A 22,809-nucleotide genomic window follows, 5' to 3' on the forward strand; every position below is an offset into this window, starting at 1 on the left:
AAAGACAAGTGCAAAATGGTACGCTTCGGAAGGAAAAAATCATTTGCTTTCTAACTATTAGGGTAGCTAAGCTCTGGAATAGACTTCCAGGGGAGGCCGTGGAATCCCCGTCATTGTCTAACCTGTTCTTAAAAACCTCCAAACACCTGACAAGGGTGGTCTAGGTTTACTTGGTCCTGCCTCAGTGCAGGGAATTGGACTGGAGGACCTCTCGAGGTTCCTTCCAACCCAGGGGTGCTGGAACAATTTGTATAGAGGGGGTGCTGCAAGCCATTGAACTAAACTATAAACCTTGTATATAATAGAAACCGCCTCAAGCCAGGGAGTTTGGCAGCACCCCTAGTTACAGCATCTATGATCCAACCCTGCATTTCTGTGATTCTATGAAAACACAGTAATAACAATAATAAAAATAATGATGTTTTCCCTCCCAAGTACTTGCATTCTCCTGAGCTACAGAACACACAGTAATTACCGGCCCCTCACAACGCTCCAAGGAGTTGCACACTATTATCTCCACTATTATCTCCACTGTAGAGATGGGAGAAATGGACACAGAGAGGGGACAGGAAGTGACTGGCACTAGTTCACACCCAGGAGTCCTAACTCATTTCCCCCACTGTCTCCTCTAACCACTAGACCACACTCCTAAAAGGGCATCCCCCAGAGTTCCCACCTCTCTGGGGAATCTCCACCATGAATTCCCCAATCTCCAGCTGCCCCCATCACTCACGACTGCATAGATGTCCAATACACTGAGCAGTGCTCCGACATCCTGTTAGTTCAGATCGGCAGCTGTTACTGCCTTGTAACTACAGCCCCAGAGGGCCCCTTGCTACTTCCCTGAATAACATTCCCCTGTCCCTATCCCGAGATGCCCTAGGAGCTGCAGAGACAACTCAGACAAACTGCAATGGGGCATTTTTACCTCTCTTCTAAACTGGAAAGGGCATGTAGAACCCACAGAAATGTCCTCCACTAATCCCATCACCTGCTCCCCTCAGACCCTGAAATCACACAGCTCCCTAGTGCTTCCTCCTTCTCTGCCACTGCCAACTATCCCCCATTGAAACCAGAACCCTTCATCCACTTGCTGCCCCTACACGGACCCTCCACCAATGAAGGACATTCACTCTTTGCTTCATGAGGGCACAGACCCATTGCCCCATACTGAGAGTTCCTGCCACCTGCTAGCCTGTGTGGAGTTTCTGATGGGACATTAGAGAGACCTTCCCCTTGTAGCTTTTCCCACAGACAGAACATTTATAGTTTCTCTTTCTGTGAGCTCTCTGATGTGAAATAAGTTCTGACCTCTGCTTGAAGCTTTTTCGACAGACAGAACATTTATATGATATCTTTCCAGTGTGGGTTTTCTGATGTTTAATGAGGTCAGAGCTGCTAGAGAAGTTTTCCCCACACTCAAGGCAGTTAAAAGATCTCTCAACCCTGTGTATTTTCCGGTGTGAAATGACGTGAGCCTTCCGACTGAACCCCTTCCCACATTCAGGGCAGTAATAGGGTTTTTCTCCTGTGTGGATTATCTGATGATTCATAAGGTTTGAGCTCTGCTTGAAGCTTTTCCCACATTCGAGGCATTTATAGGGTCTCTCTCCAGTATGGATCCTCTGATGTCTAATAACAGCTGAGCTGTCACTGAAGCCTTTCCCACAGTCAGGGCAATTATAGGGCATCTTTCCAGTGTGCATTCTCTGATGTTTAATGAGGTGTGAACTCCAAGTGAAACTTTTCCCGCACTCAAGGCAGTTATAGGGTTTCTCTCCTGTGTGGATTCTCTGATGTTTGTTTAGGTTTGAGCGTTCACTGAAGCCTTTCCCACATTCAAGGCAGTTATAAGGTCTCTCTCCTGTGTGGATTTTCTGGTGTGAAATAAGGGTTGAGCTCCGCTTGAAGCTTTTCCCGCAGTCGGGGCATTTATAGGGTTTCTCTTCTGTGTGCACTCTCTGATGCACAACAAGGGTGGAGCTCCGAGTGAAGGATTTCCCACACTCTGAGCAGTTATAGGGTCTCTCTCCTGTGTGGACTCTCCGATGAACAATCAGGGATGAGTCATTACTGAAGATTTTTCCGCACTCAGCACATTCATATAGTTTCCCTTTAGTGCAGATTCCTGGCTGGATCATGTCTTCAGGAAGGTCCTTCAAACCAACCCCCTGGTCAGTGGATTCACCCTGTTGTCTCTCCCCTGAGGAGGTTCCCTGCTGCACCTCTGGCCTGTGCTGATTTCCGCAGGCTTCTCCCTCCTCAGGACTCCAGGACACATCCCCTTCAGATCTTCCCGATAGTGTTCTCTGTGCTTCCATTTGACCAGGACCTCCCTGCTGAGGATGCTCCTCCTTGTTCTCACTCACCATCCCATCACCTGATGTGACAGAGAGACAATTCAGACAGGAGTCAGTCCCTGCACTGGAAGAAGAGCGCAATGAAGCAGAGAAACTCCCAGCTGCCTTAGCAAGGGTTAAAGAAAGTGTTTGAGTTAAGCTAGCCCCACCCAACTATACCTGCAAACAATGCCAGGACTGGAGGGAGGATAAAAGAAGGGACCCTGGTTCTGCTCAGGGCTGAAGGGATGGAGCAGTGACCTGCCAGCCAGGGCAGCCACCTGGAAGCCAGCACTGGCTCCGCAACCAAGGGGAGACCGCGAATGAACCCCCAGCACCAGAGGTATCAGACTGAGCAGACCCCAGAGACATTGTAGGCTCATCCTCACCTTGCCGGAAGGACCTTGGACCACATCAAGGCATTTCCCTAGACCCAAGAGGGAACCCTATGGGCAGCAAACCACTGGCAGATTGTACTAGAGGGGTCATGTCCCCAACTGAATGGACTTGTAGGAAGTAGCCCAGGGCAGTGGGTTCTGACTCCCTGCCGGGAGGGACATCAACCCCACCCTGTTCAGGGGTTGATATACACTGGGCCATGCGCTGGACCCTGTGGTGAGGGAGGGCCTGGGTGCCCCTTACCACTCCCCTGGCCTTAAAGACAAAGTACACAGCCCAGTAGGGGACTGAGAGCCTGGCAATCTCTCAGGCTCGGGTGCCCGACCACCCGAGCCCGTTACAAATGGGAATCTCAGAAAGTGGAACAGGAAAGGGGGGGGGGGGACAAATTAAAGTATCTGTTGGGATAATTGAAAAAGCAGGATCTAAATCCTTCCCAAAACATTTCCCAGAATGTGGGGGGAGGGGAGACCAATTCTGCTCCCACATCCCATCCAAACCTTCAAAGGCAGGGAACTGCTCCCTGGGGTCAGTGAGGGTGGGTGGGAAGTCACGAGCGACATCTGCCATGTGTATACACCACCGGCTGGGGACAATCCTGACCTGGGGACAGAGACCTGGAGATGCTCACAGGGCTTTTGTGAGAATCTCAGCTGTTTACACGCAAGGAGGGCCATCTCTCCCTGGCAGCTGCAGCCCTAGAGCTGGGGAAAGTTGCCTCTTTCTCTGGCCGCTGCAGCCCTGCATGATCCAAATTCCCCCCACTCCCTCTTCTCACCCCACTGCCCCGTCCCACCTACCCACTATTCTCCCCAAGGCCACCACCTCACCTTACCTGTGCATCTTCTCCAGGGTCCAGGCACTTAATTACTAGAGCCACACCTTTGTGGCTCCACTAATTAGGTGGGTGGCCCTTCATTCTCTTGTGTGCAGCCACCCAGGTGTGCACCTTAGAGGGACTATCCACAGACCACCTGAATGGAGCTCGCGAACCACAGTTTGATAACCTCTGATCTAGACCATCCCTGACAGGTGTTTGGAGATTTTTAAGAGCAGGTTAGACAATGATGGAGAGTCCACAACCTCCCTAGGCAATTTATTCTAGTGCTTAACTACCCTGAAAGTTAGGAAGTTTTTCCTAATGTCCAACCTAAACCTCCCTTGCTGCGATTTAAGCCCATTGCTTTGTGTCCTATCCTCAGAGGTTAGAGAGAACAATTTTTCTCCCTCCTCCTAGTAACAACCTTTTCTGTACTTGAAAACTGTTATGTTCCCTCAGTCTTCTTTTCTCCAGACTAAACAAACCCTATTTTTTCCCCAATCTTCCCTCATAGGTCATGTTTTCTAGAACTTTAATGTTTTTCGTTGCTTTTCTCTGAGCATTCTCCAATTTCTCCACATCTTTTTTGAAATGTGGTGCCCAGAGCTGGGCACAATACTCCAGTTGAGGCGTAATCAGCATGGAGTAGAGCGAAAGAATTACTTCTTGTTTCTTGCTTACAACACTCCTGCTAATACATCGCAGATCACTTTGAATCTTAATCTTATCCTCCAAGGCACTTTGCAACCCCTCCCAGCTTGGTATTGTCCACAAACTTTATAAGTGTACCCTCTATGCCATTATCTAAATCTTTGATGAAGGTATTGAATGGAACCAGACCCAGAACTGATCCCTGTGGAACCCCACTCAATATGTCCTTCCAGCTTGACTGTGAACATCTGATAACTACTCTCTGAATGGCTTTCCAACCAGTTTTGCACCCACCTTATAGTAGCTCCATCTAGGTTGTATTTCCCTAGTTTCTTTATGAGAAGGTCATGTGAGACCGTATCAAAAGTCTTACTACAGTCAAGATATACCACATCAACGGCACACGGCTTCTGCGTCTGTTTAACCAATTCCTCACCTGCGTGGCTGTTTCTCAGGATCTCCCTTTCCTCAGAGTCCTGGAGATCTTGGACCCATGTCTCTTCCCTGGGAGATCACAACAAGTATGGGAATGGGAAATCCTGTTCCAGGCAAAGAAAACATGTGAGACCAAGATTTTACATTTATTCTAAAACACAGTTGTTTCCAGATGTGCTAACTGGGTGGGTGTGACATAGCAAGGATACAATCCAGACTAATGAGCAGCTGTGTCACCCCTGCCCTGTAACCTTGGGTGCCTTACAATACGTTGCTGAACTAGCACCCACCAGGGCCATACACGAACAGCCTACCAGCATGTCTGCCCCTCTTTTTTATAGTCCTGTTCCCCCTTTGAGAAGCATTTCCAGCTGAGAACCAGGAGACAAAGAATCTGTGTGGAAGGATTTTCTCTGTTGCTTTTTTCTCACCTGCTTGCACTCCCTTTGTCTCCCTTCCTCCTCGATGACTCTAGTTATTGCATAAATGCTAATGAAGCAGAGCACACATTCCTTTGTTTAGGACAGACCGGTTTGCCAACTTCTGCTATGGTTTGGAACAGGGGTGGCCAACCTGAGCCTGAGAAGGAGCCAGAATTTACCAATGTACATTGCCAAAGAGCCACAGTAATACGTCAGCAGCCCCTCATCAGCTCCCCCCTCTTCCAGCGCCTCCCACCCACTGGCAGCCCCATGGTCAGCACCTCCCGCTCCCTCCGCCACCTCCTAATCAGCTGTTTCGTGGCATGCAGGAGGCTCTGGAGGGGGAAGGGAGGAGCGAGGGCGTGGGAAAGGGTGGAATGGGGGCAGGGCCTGTGGCAGAGCCAGGGGTTGAGCAGTGAGCACCCCCCAGCACATTGGAAAGTTGGCGCCTGTAGTTCCAGCCCCGGAGTCAGTGCCTATACAAGGAGCCGCATGTGGCTCTGGAGCCACAGGTTGGCCACCCCTGGTTTGGAACATGTGTTAACAACATCCTACAGGAAAATCTTAATTTTACATACAGTGTTGCCACATATTTTATCAGGACAACACTGACCACCAAATTATGAATTTTCAAGAGATACCTCAAAAGTCATACTTTGTACAAAAAGTATTCCAGTGGGGTGTAGGATATGAATACAGGAGTGTATTCCATCACGTTTATAAACCAAAGTGATTGGAAACTGTTTCTGGAGACACTTTGAGGAGGACAGATGGTTCCTTGGAGACTTGAGGTTCCCCCCGGCAGGAGATTCAGGGTCCTCCACATACCAAGGGATGTTATGACCCAGACACAGCACAGGTCTTCAACCTCTTATCCCCTCTCCTAGCCCTGCTGAGATCAGAGCCCTAACCAGTCACAGGCAGGGCTGGAAGTTACCCCTCCCCACCGAGAGCAGGGAACTTCCCTGGGGAGCTGGGAAATTTCCCAGAGCTTTCATTAAAAACACACACAATTTCTACTGTGAAAGTACGATGCCCTGAGCTGCTGACTCTGGTGATTTTTATAATGGAGTCTCATGATATTTAGTTGCAGATGAAGTCAAATGGCCCTTAATCAAGATGGCAACTGTTTCCCTACAGATTTGGCATGTGGAAGTGAGGCTGCCCCTAATAAAGATGGCCACCAACTGCCCTTGTTTCCAGTGTGAATGATATCAGGCTCTTCTCAAGCAATATGGCTGGGGCTCTGTGGTTAGGAGACTGGACAGGAAATTCAGAGGAAAAGTGGAAATATGGGGAGCTATAGGGACTCTGGGGGGGTCCAGGAACATGTGTGGGGGACAAAGAGAGGTTGAGGGGGATTCAGCCAGCAGGAGGCTGAGCAGGTGCAGGAGAATAGACAGTGCAGGGGCATGTAGGGCAGTAGCTGTGAGAGGTAGGAAATTGTAAAGGGAAAGGCAGGTGAATATAGGGCAGGAGAGAAAAGGAGAGTGTGGGGGAGAAGACTGGCTGGGGTAAAGAGGAAACAGAGTCGTGATTAAGCAGGAGGATGGAGAAGTCAGAAGGGTAAATCCCAGCAGCTGGGGGGGCCCACACTTTTCCATGTGCACTGTTGGAGGTGGAGTTTTGTAGATGCAGTGTGATACACACAACAGGCAGCTTCACGCATACATATCTTCCCTACCCCCTGGGCTCAGAAAACAGAAGGCAAATAAAATTGTCACAAATTTTTTTTTAACTTGAACTGGAGAAATTACAGTCAGCTTCAGAGAACCTGGAAGGGCGCTGAAGGAGAAGAACGTCCAAATGATCTTCTCAGAAATATTTCCTGGCCCACAAGCCAAGCAAGACAGAAAGCAGAAGATTCTGGAAGTGAAGCACTGGATAGGTAAGTGGCGTAGGGTTTTGGGTTTGTGGAACATTGTACTACCTTCTGTGGGGTGAAGGGGCTGTACAGGTTGAATGGCTGCATCTCAGCAGAAGAATATAGCTGCAAGGGCACAGGCTGGACAGGGTATTCAGAAAGGCAGTAAACTAATACCAACAGAGGAGTGTGAAAAGAGGGAACAAATGAGCACTCAGCAAAAAATTAAGAAGTTGAGAACAAAATTAATCAAGACATCAAGAAACATGAAAAGAAAATTCTTGAATTGCCTACATACCTATGCTAGGGGCCTCGATAAAAAAACGAGAAACTGAAATTACTCATTTATGAGCACAAATTCGATCTAGATGGTGTTACTGTAACTGGTGGGAGGATTCACATGAGCAGAGTGTTAAAATCAATGGTTATAATCTATTTAGGAAAGACTGAATAGGCAGAAGCAGAGGGGGCGTGGCACCCTATGTCACAAATGGCATTACCTGTTTGAGTCACCAACTTGAATGCTTACAGATCAGTGTACTAACAGATAAAGCACAACATGAGGTACTAGTTGGTGTCTGCTACAGACTACCAAATCACACTTAAAGAACAGGATGAATGGCTCCTCAAGCATCTTTCTATAACTTGTAGGGAAGAAAGCTGTGTGATCATGATGAACTTTAATCTGACTGACATAGCATGCAAACTACAGCCTACCAGTACTAAAATGTCATTAGAATTTCTCATTTATACACGATAATTTACTCACTCAAAAGTGTTGCAACCAACATGCAGGAATTCTAGCTGAGACCTCATTTTGACAGATAAATTCCTCTTCATCCCAGCACTAACAATTAGTGGTTACAAACAGAATAAAGTCCAAACAAGTTATAGTTATCTCTCTCTCTCCTTGGTGCTTTAACAGGGCCAGTTTCACAAAGCTGAAAATGGTTATGAGCCATATCAGCTGGTAACAATAATTTAAACAGAAAAACATCAGTTACAATGGGAAACTGGTTAGGAACATTTTACTAGATGGCCAAAGAGTCACAATCCCAAAAATAGAGAAAGAAGGCTACACTGGTTAAAAAGGAACAGCCTGGCTTAGCAGGGAAGTGAGAGTATTTTTGAAAACTGAAATATGCACATACATACATACTCACACCACAAATGGGGAAAAGGGGAGGGTGATAGAAATTAATATGTTAGAAGTAAGGAATTGTATATAATTGCTAAGGGAAGCAAAAGGACATAGGGAGAACTCTATGATCAGAATAGTTAAGGACAATAAGGAGTTTTTAAAGATTACAAGGAAGAAAAGCAATCCTATCAATGTTATTAGTCCATTGCTATATGAAAATAGCTGTCAATAATAATAATACAGAAAAGGCAGAAGTGTTCAATAAATATTTTTGTTCCATATTTGGGAAAAAGTTGATGATATATTCATATCATCATCATCAGATGCTAAAATACTGTCCACTCTAACAATAACTTAGAGGAGAATGCTAAACAGCAGATATTAAAGTTAGACATTTTAAAATCAGCACATCAGATTTTTTTTTTTTTTTTTTTTTTTTTTTTAAAAGCTTGGAACAGTGGAGAAGTTCCAAAGGACTGGAAGGAAACTAATGTTGTGCCAATGTTTTAAAAGGGTAAATGGGATGACCTGGGAATTATAGGCCTGTCAGGCTGACATCAGTCCTAGGAAAAATAATGTAACAGCTGATGTGGGAATTGATTTCTACAGAATTAGAGGAGAGTAATATAATTAATGTCCATCAACATGGATTTATGAAAAACAGATCTTGTCAAACTTAGGATTTATTTGATGATTACAAGTTTGATTGATCAAGGTAACCATGTTAATGTTGTATACTTGACTTCTGCAAGTCATTCAACAAAAGCCAACTCTTGTAACAACATTTTTATCAATGACCTGGAAGAAAGCAAAATCATTATTGATAAAGTTTGCAGAAGACACAAAGATTGGAAGAGTGGTAAATAATAAAGAGGACTGGTCATTTTACAGAGATTTGGATCACTTGGTAAACTGAATGTTGGCCAACAAGATGCGTTTCTCTACACCCCATATAAACTCCCACATCTAGGAACAAACCAGGCGGTATTTGCAAGATGGGATACTCTTTCAGAGTCACTGCTTCCCAGGATAAAGATCTGAGGCTCAAGGTAGATAATCAACTGAACGTGAGTTCCCAGTGTGACGCTGTACCTGAAGCATCACATTAGCCCTTTTAATGTATAAACAGGGGAAACTTGAGTAGGAATGGATAAATTATATTACCTCTCTGTGTGTTACTGGTGCAACTGCTACTTGACTACTATGTCCCGTTCTAGTATCCACAATTCAAGAATGATGCTGTACAATTGGAAAGGGCTCAAAGAACCACAAGAATGATTAAAGGATTGAAAAACCTGCCTTATAGTGATAGACACAAGGAGCTCAAGCCATTTAGCTTATCAAACAAATAATTAAGTGGTGACGTGAGCCCCATCTACAAGTACTCATATGGGGAACAGAAGTTTGATAATGGGCTCTTCAATCTAGCAGACAAAAGTACAACAAGATACAGTGGCTAGAAGCTGAAGCAACAGAAATTCAGACTAAAATTAGGTGCAAACTTTCTACCAGAGAGAGAGTAATTAAACATTGGGAAAAACTTATCAAGGGTTGCAGTGGATTCTCCATCACTGGAAATTTTAAAATCAAGATTGGATGTATTTTTAAAAGAGCCACTCTATTTCAATCAGAAATTAATACCGGAAAGTCCTATGCCCTGCGTTATCCAGAAGGTCTGACTAGATGATCACAATGGTCCATTATGGGCTCAGAACTTATGAATCTATGCCTGACTCATAACTTTCTGGAGTGACTCTTGGCTTCGGAGTTCTGCAGGTTGATAGTAGGTCTTTGATAGCTGGCTGTTCAGGGGTTTCTTTCCTCATAGTGGGCAATTTCTAACTCTTCCTGCTGGGCCTTTCCCACATCTTCTAGCTTCACGTTAAAGAGAATGTAGTGTCCATATAAATAGTTGGTTATCCCTTGTCATGTTCTAGTTTTAGAAAGCTCCAAAAACATCAGAACAGCAGTGAATGTAGTTAGGCTTTGGATATCTGCACTAGTTAAATAAGTAAGGTTATTTGGAACTCAACTGTGCCTGGGGTTTCTACAAGTTTCTTTGTGTTGTGTAAAGAGCAAAAGACATAACAATTGGTTATGCGGATGGGACTGGAACTCCAGGGATAGAGTGGAAAAGGAAATGACTCCAGAGACCCAGTGGAAGTGAAACGAAAAGTGATTGCACAGCCTGCAATCACTGGGATTGTCATTAAACTACTCATTTACTGGGGAGATGGGGGGGGAGGGTAAATATGTCTGAATGTTTGGAAAAAATGGACGTGTTTGTTAGCTCAATAGAGGACTCCCATCTATCAAGGAACTAGAACAGTATCTAAACACTAACTACCTGAGGAGAAAAAGTTGGTGGTTTTATTAAGTGTATTGGAGGGGCACACAGAGTCCCTGGCATGAGAAGGAAATCAGCGACACTGGTAGGGATCCCACACACACACACTTACTCCCTGACAATCACTTACCTGTGCCTGTTACACTGCAGCCATTTCCCTTCACTATCCCCAGGGAGAGTGGGAAAATGTGGAGTGAAACCTGGATGTTATTTTCCAGCCTGTCTGTGAAAAGGGCAGAGGAAAGGTTTCAGACGGGGACTTTAGACAATTTCACACACTGGTTCACCACCTTCCCCTTCCCTGCAAACAGACGTTCTGCATTCTGTCACACTGCGAAAACGCTGGGGCATTTTTCTCAACCGACCAACACATACACCTCTACCCCAATATAACGCTGTGCTCAGGAGCCAAAAAACTCTTACCACGTTATAGGTAAAACCACGTTATATCAAACTTGCTTTGATCCGCCGGAGTGTGCAGCCCAGCCCCCCCAGAACACTGCTTTACCGTGTTATATCCGAATTCGTGTTACATTGGGTCACGTTATATTGGGGTAGAGGTATATATTTAAATGCTCCCAGAACCAAATACTAGAAAAGAACAAAATCAAAGCAGCTGCACTGGGGCTCCCCCTGACATTGTCACCCAGGGCAGTAGCAGGGACCAGGCAGAGATAGGAACTGACTTTTCCTGCCTCGGGTCCTTGTCTTGTGCAATGAGAAGTGAATCTAAAGTCAACAGACCTGGGCAGGTTTATGCACCTGTAACTTCTCTTCCCACTTGCTTCTCCTTTCCCCCTTTCATTCTCCTTCCCCCCTCTGGGCAGGAGATCTGGTTGCTGTTTTGTTGCGGCCATGTCTACTCTGTAGAGTTAAGAATGCATAGCCCTTTAGGGTAGACTCACAGGAGTATTTCTTCCGGTGCAGGAACACCACTTCTCTCGACAGCCGGGCCAACAAAAACACTTTGTCGGCATAGCTGTGTCTACCTGGGGGTTTTCTCGGCATGGCTATGTTGGTCCGGGGAGGGAAGAAACTACACAGCTTTGTCATTGTAAGCTGGCTCGGCTCCTGCAGGAGCTCAGGGGGGCAGAGCCCAGGGGAGGGTCAAGGAGGGCAGCAGCTCTGGGACTCGCAGACCCCCGCCCCCGGGAGCAGAGCTGGGGCGAGGAGGGGCCGTTGGTGCAGAGTCACTTTCCTGCCCGGCCCCAGCCCTTTCCCCCGGGTCTCTCCCCTCACCTGCAGCCTCCGGCTCAGGAGCTGGTGGCGGCAGAGCCCGGGGCTGCCCCAGGGGCTGGTTCCAGCCCCCGCAGAAAGTCCCCCCGGCTGGGCACAGAGGGGCGCTAGGGAAGAGCTCTCCCCGCACACACCCCGCTGGGGAGCAGCAGCGGTTCAGCCCAAGCTCCCGGCTCACAATGGAGCTATAGAGGCGGCAGCAGCAGCGTCTGACCCAGGAAGCTCAAATTGCAAATATCCCGGATTCCTTGGCAGACCGAGTTAAAGGGCCCGCACAGCCTGCCCGTCCCCAGCCTAAGCCGCACCCAGAGCCCTCTGGTGGCAGGAGCTAATGAATCCCGCTCCCCTCCTGCGCTCTGCCCTGGGGTTGAACACGTGGCCTAGGAGCAAGGCGGCTTTAGGCTGATTCCCCGGAATCAGCCCCGCGCCTAAGAGGGCTCGCGCACAGTGGCCTTTTTAATTTTTACTCATCCGTACCCCTGCTGCCCGCCAGGGCTGTGTCTCTTTCATTGGGGGATTCTATCGAGCGATGGATCTCTGGTCCCCAGGACATCTCCCCAGGCTCCTGATTCCCACTCAGACTGCAGCACCACTAGGAGAAGGGAGACAACACTCCCTCACCAACCACCTTGCAAAGGGCACCTAGACTGCCAGGCACACCTTCAGCAGGAGCTGGGGGACAGATGGTAAATGATTTGAAAAAACAAACAAACACAAAAACAGTATGGCACAAAACAAATGGATTAAAAACTGGCTAGCTGACAGGTCTCACAACAATTGTACAATGAGGAATCATCACTGAGCGGGTATCAAGTATCAGGGGGTAGCCGTGTTAGTCTGTATCTACAAAAACAACAAGGAGTCTGGTGGCACCTTAAAGACTAACAGATTTATTTGGGCATAAGCTTTCGTGAGTAAAAACCTCACTTCTTCGGATGCATAGCGTTTCTGGTGGGATCCTGCAAGGATCCATTCTTGGCCCTACCCTACTTCACATGATTTTCATCAGTGAGCTGGAAGAAAACTAAAAAGTATCACCCATAAAGTTGGCAAATTGCAAAGGGGGGTGGTAAATCTCAAAGAGGATAGGTTGCTGACAGAGAGCCTCTGGGTGGCTTGGTGAGCTGGGTGCAAGCAAACAATTTATGTTTTAATATGGCCAAATGCAGAGTTGTGAATCTAGAGCCAAATAATGTAAGACACACTTGCAGGATGGGGCACTGTCTCGTGGGAAGCAGGGACTCGCTGAAAAAAGACTTGTGGGGCATGGTGGATAATCAGCTGAACATGAGCTCCCAGGGCAATGCCATGGCCTAAAGGGCTAATGCAGTCCTTGGATGTATAAACAGGGGAATATCCAGTAGGAGAGGGGAGGTTGTTACCTCTGTATTTGGCAGTGGTCCAATCGCTGCAGGACTATTGCGTTGATAAACTGGAGAGAAGAGCCGTGAGAATGATTAAAGGACTGGAAAACAAGCTGTACAGTGACAGAGTGAGCTCCTGGGGTCTATTTTTGCTTTGCAAAGGGAAGGTTAAGGTGTGTCTTGCTCCCAGTCTATAGGTACCTACGTGGAGAACAGAAATGTGATACAGGGCGGCTCTTCATGTTGCCAGACAAAGGTGTAACAAGATCTAATGGCTGGAAGGTGAAGCCAAATGCAGACAAGTAATAAGGTGCAATTGTTTAACAGTGAGGGGTTATTAGCCAAGGGGGAAATTTACTAATTTTTAAATCAAGATTGGATGGTTTTGAAACCATATGCTCTAGTTCAAGCAGGAATTAATCCAAGGAAGCTCTATGGCCTGTTATAGAGGAGTTGGGACTAGGTAATCATAATTGTCCCTCCTGGCCATGTAATCAATGAATCTATATAAAGCTTCTCCATAGAGACCAGCCCTAGAACTATTTGGAAATCAGTTGAGAGTAGGATTGCCAGGTGTCTGGTTTTCAAAGGGAATCTGTTGCATCCAGTCAGCACATCTGACCAGACACTGCAGTAACTGGCCTCTGCCATTTGGGGACAGGAAGAGCAGCAGCTGTGGCTGGAGTCACATGGAGGAGCTGCTCTCTGCTCAGCTGCTGATGCTTGACAGTGGCTGCAAGAGGTAGGTGCTATCGCCCGGGGGAGAATCCTATCCACCACCACCACACACGCCTCCCCCCCCCCCACCCCCGTGCTCTGATTGCCCCATCCCTGGCTCCTCACTATGGGGACTCGCCCCTCCCCACCCCTAGTCCCTTGCTCCAGGGACCCACCCCCACGTGTCCCAGCTCATTGCTTTGGGGACCACCCCCCACCCCGCTCTGCTGTCCCCCAATTGGGCTGATGGGCAGGCTCCACATCAGCTCCTCCCAGCCTGACTCTGCAGGCAGCCAGTGAGTCCTGGGAGAGGGGAGAATGAGCAGGGCCGGCTCCAGGCACCAGCTAAGGAAGCAGGTGCCCGGGGCGGCCAATACAAAGGGTTGGCACTCCAGTATTGGGGCAACACGTCCAGGTCTTCAGCCACAATTCGGCCGTGGGTCCCTCAGTCCCTCTCTTCCTCTTTGAGCTGCCGCAGAAGTGCCGCTGAAGAGGAAGAGAGGGAGTGAAGGACTTACCGCCGAAGAATAGAGCGGCGCAATTGAGCTGCCACCGAAGTGCTGCCGACCAGCCCTGGGAATGAGTGGGGGGAGGGAGAGTGAGCGACAGAGGGTAAGGGGAGAGGCCTCGGGGAAAGGAGCAGGGCAGGGCAAGGATGTTCGGTTTTCAGCAATTAGAAAATTGGCAACCGTAATGGTAACGCTGAGGGTGGGGTCCGGGAGCAGCAGAGGAAAGCTGATTCTAAATACACAGTGTGTTGTTATTTCTTCCTCTCTCTTCTAACCCTTCTTCGCTACCAATCATTCCTTTCCTTCTATTTTCCTCCTTTTGTTACTTTCACTCCATTTTCACCCCCTTCACACAGCCACATTCTCTGTCTCTCACACACAGTCTCGGAGGATCTCTCAGCTGGCCCTGGGCCTTCTCTCTGCTCATTGGGTCTCTCAGACCCACCCCATCGGGACTCTGATCCACTCTCTCTGAGCTTACAGTCCTGTCCTGGGACTCTTAAGGATCACCATACCCCTGGCACGCACACACACACGCACACACACACACGCCTGAATTTCATGAAACATGAGTCCCTGAACCACCCCACCATCCGGACACAAGAAAATCCCTCCCAGGGCAATTATTTCCTGAATAATCCTGGTGTGTCACAATCTCAGATGAGTCCCTGCCTGAAAAAGGGGATAAGGGATTCCAGCTACCGTCCTTCCCTTCCCTTCCCGTAATACACTCCCCATGACAGAAAGAGCTGGGAAGGGACAGAAGAACATCAAATACTAATAATCATGGATTACATCAAGAATGTAATGCCCATTTTGCTTCAGTACTCATTTATGTGACCAGATACTTAACATAATTAATATTAACAGCAAGGGAGGAATGCAAGCCAAAATAGGGAAAGAACAGGTTAAAGAATAGGTAGATAATAGTATTCAAATGGGGATGTCCTGATGAAATTTACTCTAAGGTACTTAAGGAACTAGCTGAACCAGTCTCTGAATCATTAGCGAGTATCTTTGAGAACTCCTGGTGGGTGAGTGATGTCCCAGAACACCGGAGTAAAGCAAACATTGTAGCTATCATTAAAAAGGGAAACAAAGAGAACTGGGGGAACTATAAACCAGTTACACTAACTTCAATAACCGGAAAGATACTGGAACAAATTATTAAACAATCAGTTTGTAAGTACCTACTGGATAATAGGATAAGAAATAGCCAACATGGATTTGTCAACAATTTCAAAAAGGCTTTGACAAGGTCCCTCACGAAAGGCTCTTAAGCAAAGAAAGCTGTCATGGGATAAGAGGGAAGATCCTTTCATGGATCAGTAACTGGTTAAAAAAATAGTAAACACAGGGTAGAAATAAATGGTCAGTTTTCAGAATGGAGAGAGATAAGTAGTGGTGTCTCCCAGGGGTCTGTACTGGGACCAGAACTGTTTAACATATTCATAAATTCTCTGGAAAAAGGGGTAAACAGTGAGGTGGCAAAATTTGCAGATGATAAAAAATTACTCAAGATAATTAAGTCCAAAGCAGACTGCAAAGAGTAACAAAGGGATCTCAGAAAACTGGGTGACTGGGCAACAAAATGGCAGATGAAATTCAATGTGGATAAATGCAAAATAATGCACATTGGAAAAAATAACCCCAACTATACCTGTAAAATGATGGGAGTCTAAATTAGCTCTTTCCACTCAAGAACGAGATCTTGGAGTCATTATGGATAGTTCTCTGAAAACATCCACTCAATGTGCAGCGGCAGTAAAAAAAGCAAACAGAATGTTGGGAATCATTAGGAAAAGGACAGATAAGACAAAATATCATATTGCCTCTATATAAATCCATGGTACGCCCACATCTTGAATACTGTGTGCAAATCTGGTCACTCCATCTCAAAAAAGATATATTGGAATTGGAAAAGGTACAAAAAAGAGCAAACAAAAATTATTAGAGGTATGGAACGGCTTCTGTGTGAGGAGAAATTAATAAAACTGGATTTTTCAGCTTGGAAAAGATGACTAAGGAGGTATATGATAGAGGTCTATAAAATCATGACTAGTGTGGTGAATGTAAATAAGGAAGTGTTATTAACTCATTCTCCTAACACAAGAACTAGGGGTCACCCAATGAAATTAATAGTTAGCCGGTTTAGAACAAACAAATAGACCTATTTCTTCACACAACTCACTGTCAGCATTTGGAACTCTTTGCCAGAGGATGTTGTAAAGGCCAAGACTGTAACAAGGTTCAAAAAACAGCTAGATAAGTTAATGATGGATGGATCCATCAATAGCTATTAGCCAGGATGTGCAGGGGTGCAAAACCATGCTCTGAAGCGTCCCTAGCCTCTGTTGCCAGAAGCTGGGAATAAGCAACAGGGGATGGATCACTTGATGATTACCTGTTCTGTCCATTCCCTCTGAAGCATCTGGCACTGGCCACTGTCGGAAGACAGGATACTGGCTAGATGGACCATTGGTCTGACCCAGTATGGCTGTTCTTATGTTCTTAAATCATACCAAACCAATCTAATTTCCTCTTTGACAGGGTTACTGGTCTAGTAGCTAGGGAGAAAGCAATAGATGTGATACATCTTGTACTCCTGACAGAATTCTGCATACCTGCATAGCTGCAGAATTCTTATGATTTGCAGTTTTCTGTGCTCCCTGCTCAGAAAAATGCAGAAGAAATATGTGGGGGACATGCACCTCTTCCCTGCCAGCACAGGTGGTGCATCTGTTCCAGCACACTTTGAGTAGCCATCAGAGATGCAAATCACTGCGGGGGAGGGGAGCTGGGCGTGCATGCCTGCAGTGGGGACATTAATTACTGTCAAGGGGCAGGGCTGGGCATGCATGAGCAAACAAACGAGAGAGACTCTGTCCCTCTTGCTTTCTCCTGCAGAGCACCGGGTGTGGAGGGGTAGGGCTTTTTGTTAGGTATAACACAGGCTCTATCCCCTAAGGCAGAAATGTAGCAGCCTGCCTGCCTATGTTCCTTCATTGCAATGAAGCAGCTATTTTGCCAGGTTTGGAAATGTAATCAGCCAGTGCTATCCCTTAAATTGCCTGGAGGCTCATTTTATAGAAGATAACAGGGATTGGATTGAAACAAAAGTCAGTCAGGTTTTATTTGAGAGGGGACAAGGTGTGGAAGAATAAGAGTGTTCTGTGCAAAACTGTTTCAACATTTGAAATAAAACACTCATTTTCTGAGGCAGAAATGTAGCAGCCTGCATAGTAATGTAGTTAATGTTCCTATTCTTAGTTAACTGTTCCCATTCTCAGTCAATTACCTCAGGAGCATAAAACCTATAAAAGTTTTAAGGCTCCTTTACATTGCCAGAGTGATGTAAAGGAGCCTTATTATAAATAACAGTAAGGAAATCCTCAGCTAGGAAGATCTATGTGCCGTCTCACTTTTTTTCTGTGCCAAAGTGGCACCCTGGTGGTTAGATTATAGCTCAGGATTTATTTTACTTACCCATTTAAAAAAAAAAAAAAAACAACAACTTTGAGGATAAATAAAACATTTATCAAGCAGTTAATAAAATGTCAGGACAATCAGAACCAAGCACTTCCCAAAGTACCCAGCCAGGTCCAGATGAAGTTATCAAATGGCAAAGGGATATTCTTTCTTTTGCACAACATGAACAGCCTTCACATCATGTATCAAAACGGCTACACCAGCTTCTCGTGCTTGAGAATATCCCTACAAAACACGTGTGGATGGGGACAAATTATTTTGCACATCCTGCCAATGTTGTTCTCAATCGTAACTGACTGTCTGTAATTGTGGATCTTTTTGCATTAAAAAACCCCACATTGACAAATAAAATATGCAGAATTTTAAAATATTGTGTGCAGAATTTTTTTTTTTTTGGCACAGAATTCCCCCTGGAATAATCTTGATTTTAGTAAGGCTTATGACACAGTCCCACCTGACATTCTCATAAGCAAACTAGGAAAATGTGGTCTAGATGAAATGACTATAATGTGGGTGCAAAACTCTTTAAAAGGCTATACTCAGAGTAGTTATCAATGGTTCATACTCAAATATGAGGACCATGGGAGGGATTTCTAGCACTTTCGAGGACAGGATTAGATTTCAAAATGACCTTGACAAATTGGAGAATTGGTCTGAAATAAAGACAGTAAAGATAAATGCACTTGGGAACGAAAAAGTCAACTGCTTTATAATGATAAGGCAGAGCTCCTGAAACTGTGGGGTGCGGAGGAACATTTGGGGGGATGCAGCGGGGTCTGGGCCAGCCCCCTTGGGGTGGAGGGAGTGCCACCCAGCCCCGCTTCGCTCCCAGCTCTGCTCTAGCACTGTCCCCAGCCGTGGTCCTGCACCACGCCCAGCCTCAGCCCACCACCATGGCCCAATCGCGGCTCCACACCCGACCCCAGTCCCAGCTGCGTCCCCACACTAGGCTCCCTTAATCCTGTCCATGCTCCCTCCCTCCCCCTGGGAGCTGCAGCCCCACTCCCGAACCCAGCTCCCGTAGGGCCAGGGGGGCACAAACAGGGGTAAGGAAGGCCACTACTCTGAAAAGTTTGGGGACCACTACTATTAGCATAGTTAAGCTCTGGAATAGACTATCAAGGGATGCTATGGAATTCCCATCATTGGAGGTTTTTAAGACAAACACCTGTCAGGGATAGTATAGGATTACTTGGTCCTGCCTCGGCACAGGAAACTGGACTAGATGACCTTACAAGGTTCCTTCCAACCCTGCATTTCTGTGATTCTATAATCCTGTGAACACAGTACACAGTAATAACAATAATAGTGAAACTCAGCCTCTCCTGTACTCACATTCTCCTGAACCACTTCATACACAGTAATTAGTGGCCCCTCACAACTCTCCAGGGCGTTGGTCAAATATTATCACCATTGTAGGGAGAAATGGACACAGAGAGAGCAGGGGAAGTAACCAGCATTAGCTCACACCCAGGAATCTTAACTCATTTCCCCCACCCTCCCCTCCAACTGCTACATCACACTCCCAAAAAGGCATTCCCTAGAGTTCCCACCTCTCTGGGCAAACTCCATGAATTCCCCAATCTCCAGCCACCCCCACCATCCATGACTTCAGAGATGTCCAATACACTGAGCAGTGCTCTGGCATCTTGTTAGTTCAGATCAGCAGCTCTTCCTGCCTTGTAACTACAGCCCCAGAGGGCCCCTTGCTGCTTCCCTGAATAACATTCCTCTGTCCCTATCCCAAGATGCCCTAGGAGCTACAGAGACAACTCAGGCAAGAACTGCAACGGGGCATTTTTACCTGTCCTCTAAATTGGAAAATATGTGTGTAACCCACAGAAATGTCTCTCTACCAATCCCAATCGCCTGCTCACCCCAGACCCTGAAATCACCCAGCTCCCAGGTATCCAGTGTTCCATCCTCTTCTACCCCCGTCAACTATCCCCCACTGAAACCCAAACCCTTCATCCACTTGCTGCCCCTGCAAAGATCATCAGTGAAACACATTTACACTTTGCTTCAGGAGAGTGCAGACCCATTGTCCATAGTGAGAGCTCCTGCCATCTGCTAGCCTGTATGGAGTTTCTGATGGGACATTAGAGAGACCTTCACCTTGTAGCTTTTCCCACAGACAGAACATTTATAGTTTCTCTTTGTTGTGTGAGCTCTCTGATGTGAAATAAGTTCTAACCTCTGCTTGAAGCTTTTTTGACAGACAGAACATTTATATGGTGTCTTCCTAGTGTGGGTTTTCTGATGTCTAATGAGGTCAGAGCTCCTAGTGAAGTTTTTCCCACACTCGAGGCAGTTAAAGGATGTCTCTGGCCTGTGCATTTTCTGGTGCGAAATAACGTGAGCCTTCCGACTGAACCCCTTCCCACACTCAGGGCAGTAATAGGGTTTTTCTCCCGTGTGGCTTCTCTGATGATTCATAAGGTCTGAGCTCTGCTTGAAGCTTTTCCCACACTCAAGGCATTTATAGGGTCTCTCTCCAGTATGGATCCTCTGATGTCTAATAACAGCTGAGCTGTCACTAAAGTTTTTTCCACAGTCAGGGCACCTATAGGGTATCTTTCCAGTGTGCATTCTCTGATGTCTAATGAGATGCGAGTGCCGAGTGAAACTTTTCCCACACTCAAGGCAGTTATAGGGTCTCTCCCCCGTGTGGATTCTCTGATGCTTAATTAGGTTTGAGCCTTGATTGAAACTTTTCCCACACTCAAGGCAGTTATAAGGTCTCTCTCCTGTGTGGATTTTCTGGTGTGAAATAAGGGTTGAGCTCCGCTTGAAGCTTTTCCCGCAGTCGGGGCATTTATAGGGTTTCTCTTCTGTGTGCATTCTCTGATGTACAACAAGGGTGGAGCTCCGAGGGAAGGATTTCCCACACTCTGGGCAGTTATAGGGTCTCTCTCCTGTGTGGACTCTCCGATGAACAATCAGGGATGAGTCATTACTGAAGATTTTTTCGCAATCAGCACATTCATACAGTTTCCCTTTAGTGCAGATTCCTGGCTGGATCATGTTTTCAGGAAGGTCCTTCAAACCAACCCCCTGGTCAGTGGGTTCACCCTGTTGTCTCTCCCCTGAGGAGGTTCCCTGCTGCACCTCTGGCCTATGCTGATTTTCGCAGGCTTCTCCCTCCTCAGGACTCCAGGACACATCCCCTTCAGATCTTCCCGATAGTGTTCTCTGTGCTTCCATTTGACCAGGACCTCCCTGCTGAGGATGCTCCTCCTTGTTCTCACTCACCATCCCATCACCTGATGTGACAGAGACAATCCAGACAGGAGTCAGTCCCTGCACTGGAAGAAGAGCGCAATGAAGCAGAGAAACTGCCAGCTGCCTTAGCAAGGGTTAAAGAAAGTGTTTGGGTTAAGCTAGCCCCATCCTGCTATACCTGCAAACAATGCCAGGACTGGAGGGAGGATAAAAGAAGGGACCCTGGTTCTGCTCAGGGCTGAAGGGATGGAGCAGTGACCTGCCAGCCAAGGCAGCCACCTGGAAGCCAGAACTTGCTCCTCAACCAAGGGGAGACTGCGAATGAACCCCCAGCACCAGAGGTATCAGACTGAGCAGACCCCAGAGACATTGTGGGGCTCGTCCTCACCTTGCCTGAAGGGACCTGGGATCACACCAAGGCATTTCCCTAGACCCAAGAGGGAACCTATGGGCAGCAAGCCATTGGCAGATTGTACTAGAGGGGCTATGCCCCAAACTGAATGGACTTGTAGGAAGTAGTCCAGGGCAGTGGGTTCTGACTCACTCCCAGGAGGGACACCAACCCCACCCTGTTCAGGGGTTGAGATACACAGGGCTATGGGCTGGGACCCTGTGGAGAGGGAGGGCCTGGGTGCCCCTTACCACTCCCCTGGCCTTAAAGACAAAGTACACAGCCCAGTAGGGGACTGAGAGAGAGCCTGGCGATCTTACCACTAGGCTGCCTGACCACCCGAGCCCCTGGTACAAATGGGAATCTCAGAAAGTGGAACAGGAAAGGGGGGAACAAATTAAAATATCTGTTGGGATAATTGAAAACTCAGAATCTAAATCCTTCCCAAAACATTTTGAGGGGGGGAAAGGGGGGAGACCTATTCTGCTCCCACATCCCATCCGAACATTCAAAGGCAGGGAACTGCTCCCTGGGGTCAGTGAGGGTGGGTGGGAAGTCACGAGCGACATCTGCCATGTGTATACACTATCCGCTGGGGACAATCCTGACCTGGGGACAGAGACCTGGAGATGCTCACAGGCCTTTGTGAGAATCTCAGCTGTTTACATAAAACTGTAGGATTGGAAGGGACCTCGAGAGGTCTTCTAGTCCAGTCCCCTGCACTCGAGGCAGGACTAAGTTATCTAGACCAGTGGTTCTCAAACTTTTTTTTTTTCACGGACCACTTGAAAATTGCTGAGGGTCTCAGTGGACCACTTAATGATCTTTCCAAATGTTGTTTGTACCATTAGCTAACGATTGTAAAGCACATTGGATAAAAGCGCTATATTAAAAAATTAATAATTAGGTTTTTTGTTCTACAAATAAAAGGACAACTCTTATTTTAATATCAGTAGTCTTACCTTTCTAATGCAAGGGATGTGCCTTCTCTCCCCTGCCGTGGCAGCCCCCAAGCTGGGACTGGGAAGGAGGGGGGGGGTCTTTTCCTCTCTCCCCCACCGTAGCATCCTCCAAACTGGGGCCTCTTTCTCTGGCCGCCGCAGCCCTGCATGTCCCAAATTCCCCCCACCCCCTCTTCTCTTACCACTGCCACCTCCCACCTACCCCCTGTTCCCCCCACGACTGCCACCTCACCTTACATGTGCATCTTCTCCAGGGTCCAGACATTTAATTACTGGAGCCACACCTGCATGGCTCCACTAATTAGGTGGGTGGCCCTTCATTCTCTTGTGTGCAGCCACCCAAGTGTGCACCTTAGAGGGAACTATCCATGGACCACCTGAATGGAGCTCGCGGACCACTGGTGGTACATGGACCACAGTTTGAGAACCTCTGATCTAGACCATCCCTGACAGGTGTTTGGAGATTTTTAAAAGCAGGTTAGACAATGATGGAGAGTCCAC

The 22,809-nt window shown here is 47.1% G+C and overlaps 1 protein-coding gene across 1 annotated transcript in view; it reads right to left on the minus strand.

The window, feature by feature from the left end:
- Positions 1–225: 225 nt before the first annotated feature.
- LOC117887583 (zinc finger protein 850-like) overlaps positions 226–22,809 on the minus strand; it is a 49,506-nt gene continuing 26,922 nt past the window's right edge. The window contains exons 7-8 of the mRNA XM_034790226.1: positions 19,805–21,038; positions 226–2,424 (exon numbers count right to left, since the gene is read on the minus strand). Of these exons, the coding sequence (XP_034646117.1) occupies positions 1,191–2,424; positions 19,805–21,038 (2,468 nt within the window). The 3' untranslated portion in view covers positions 226–1,190. The remainder of the gene's footprint in view (positions 2,425–19,804; positions 21,039–22,809) is intronic.

This window comes from Trachemys scripta, chromosome 14 (assembly GCF_013100865.1).
Source record: "Trachemys scripta elegans isolate TJP31775 chromosome 14, CAS_Tse_1.0, whole genome shotgun sequence".
Lineage (NCBI taxonomy): Eukaryota > Metazoa > Chordata > Testudines > Emydidae > Trachemys > Trachemys scripta.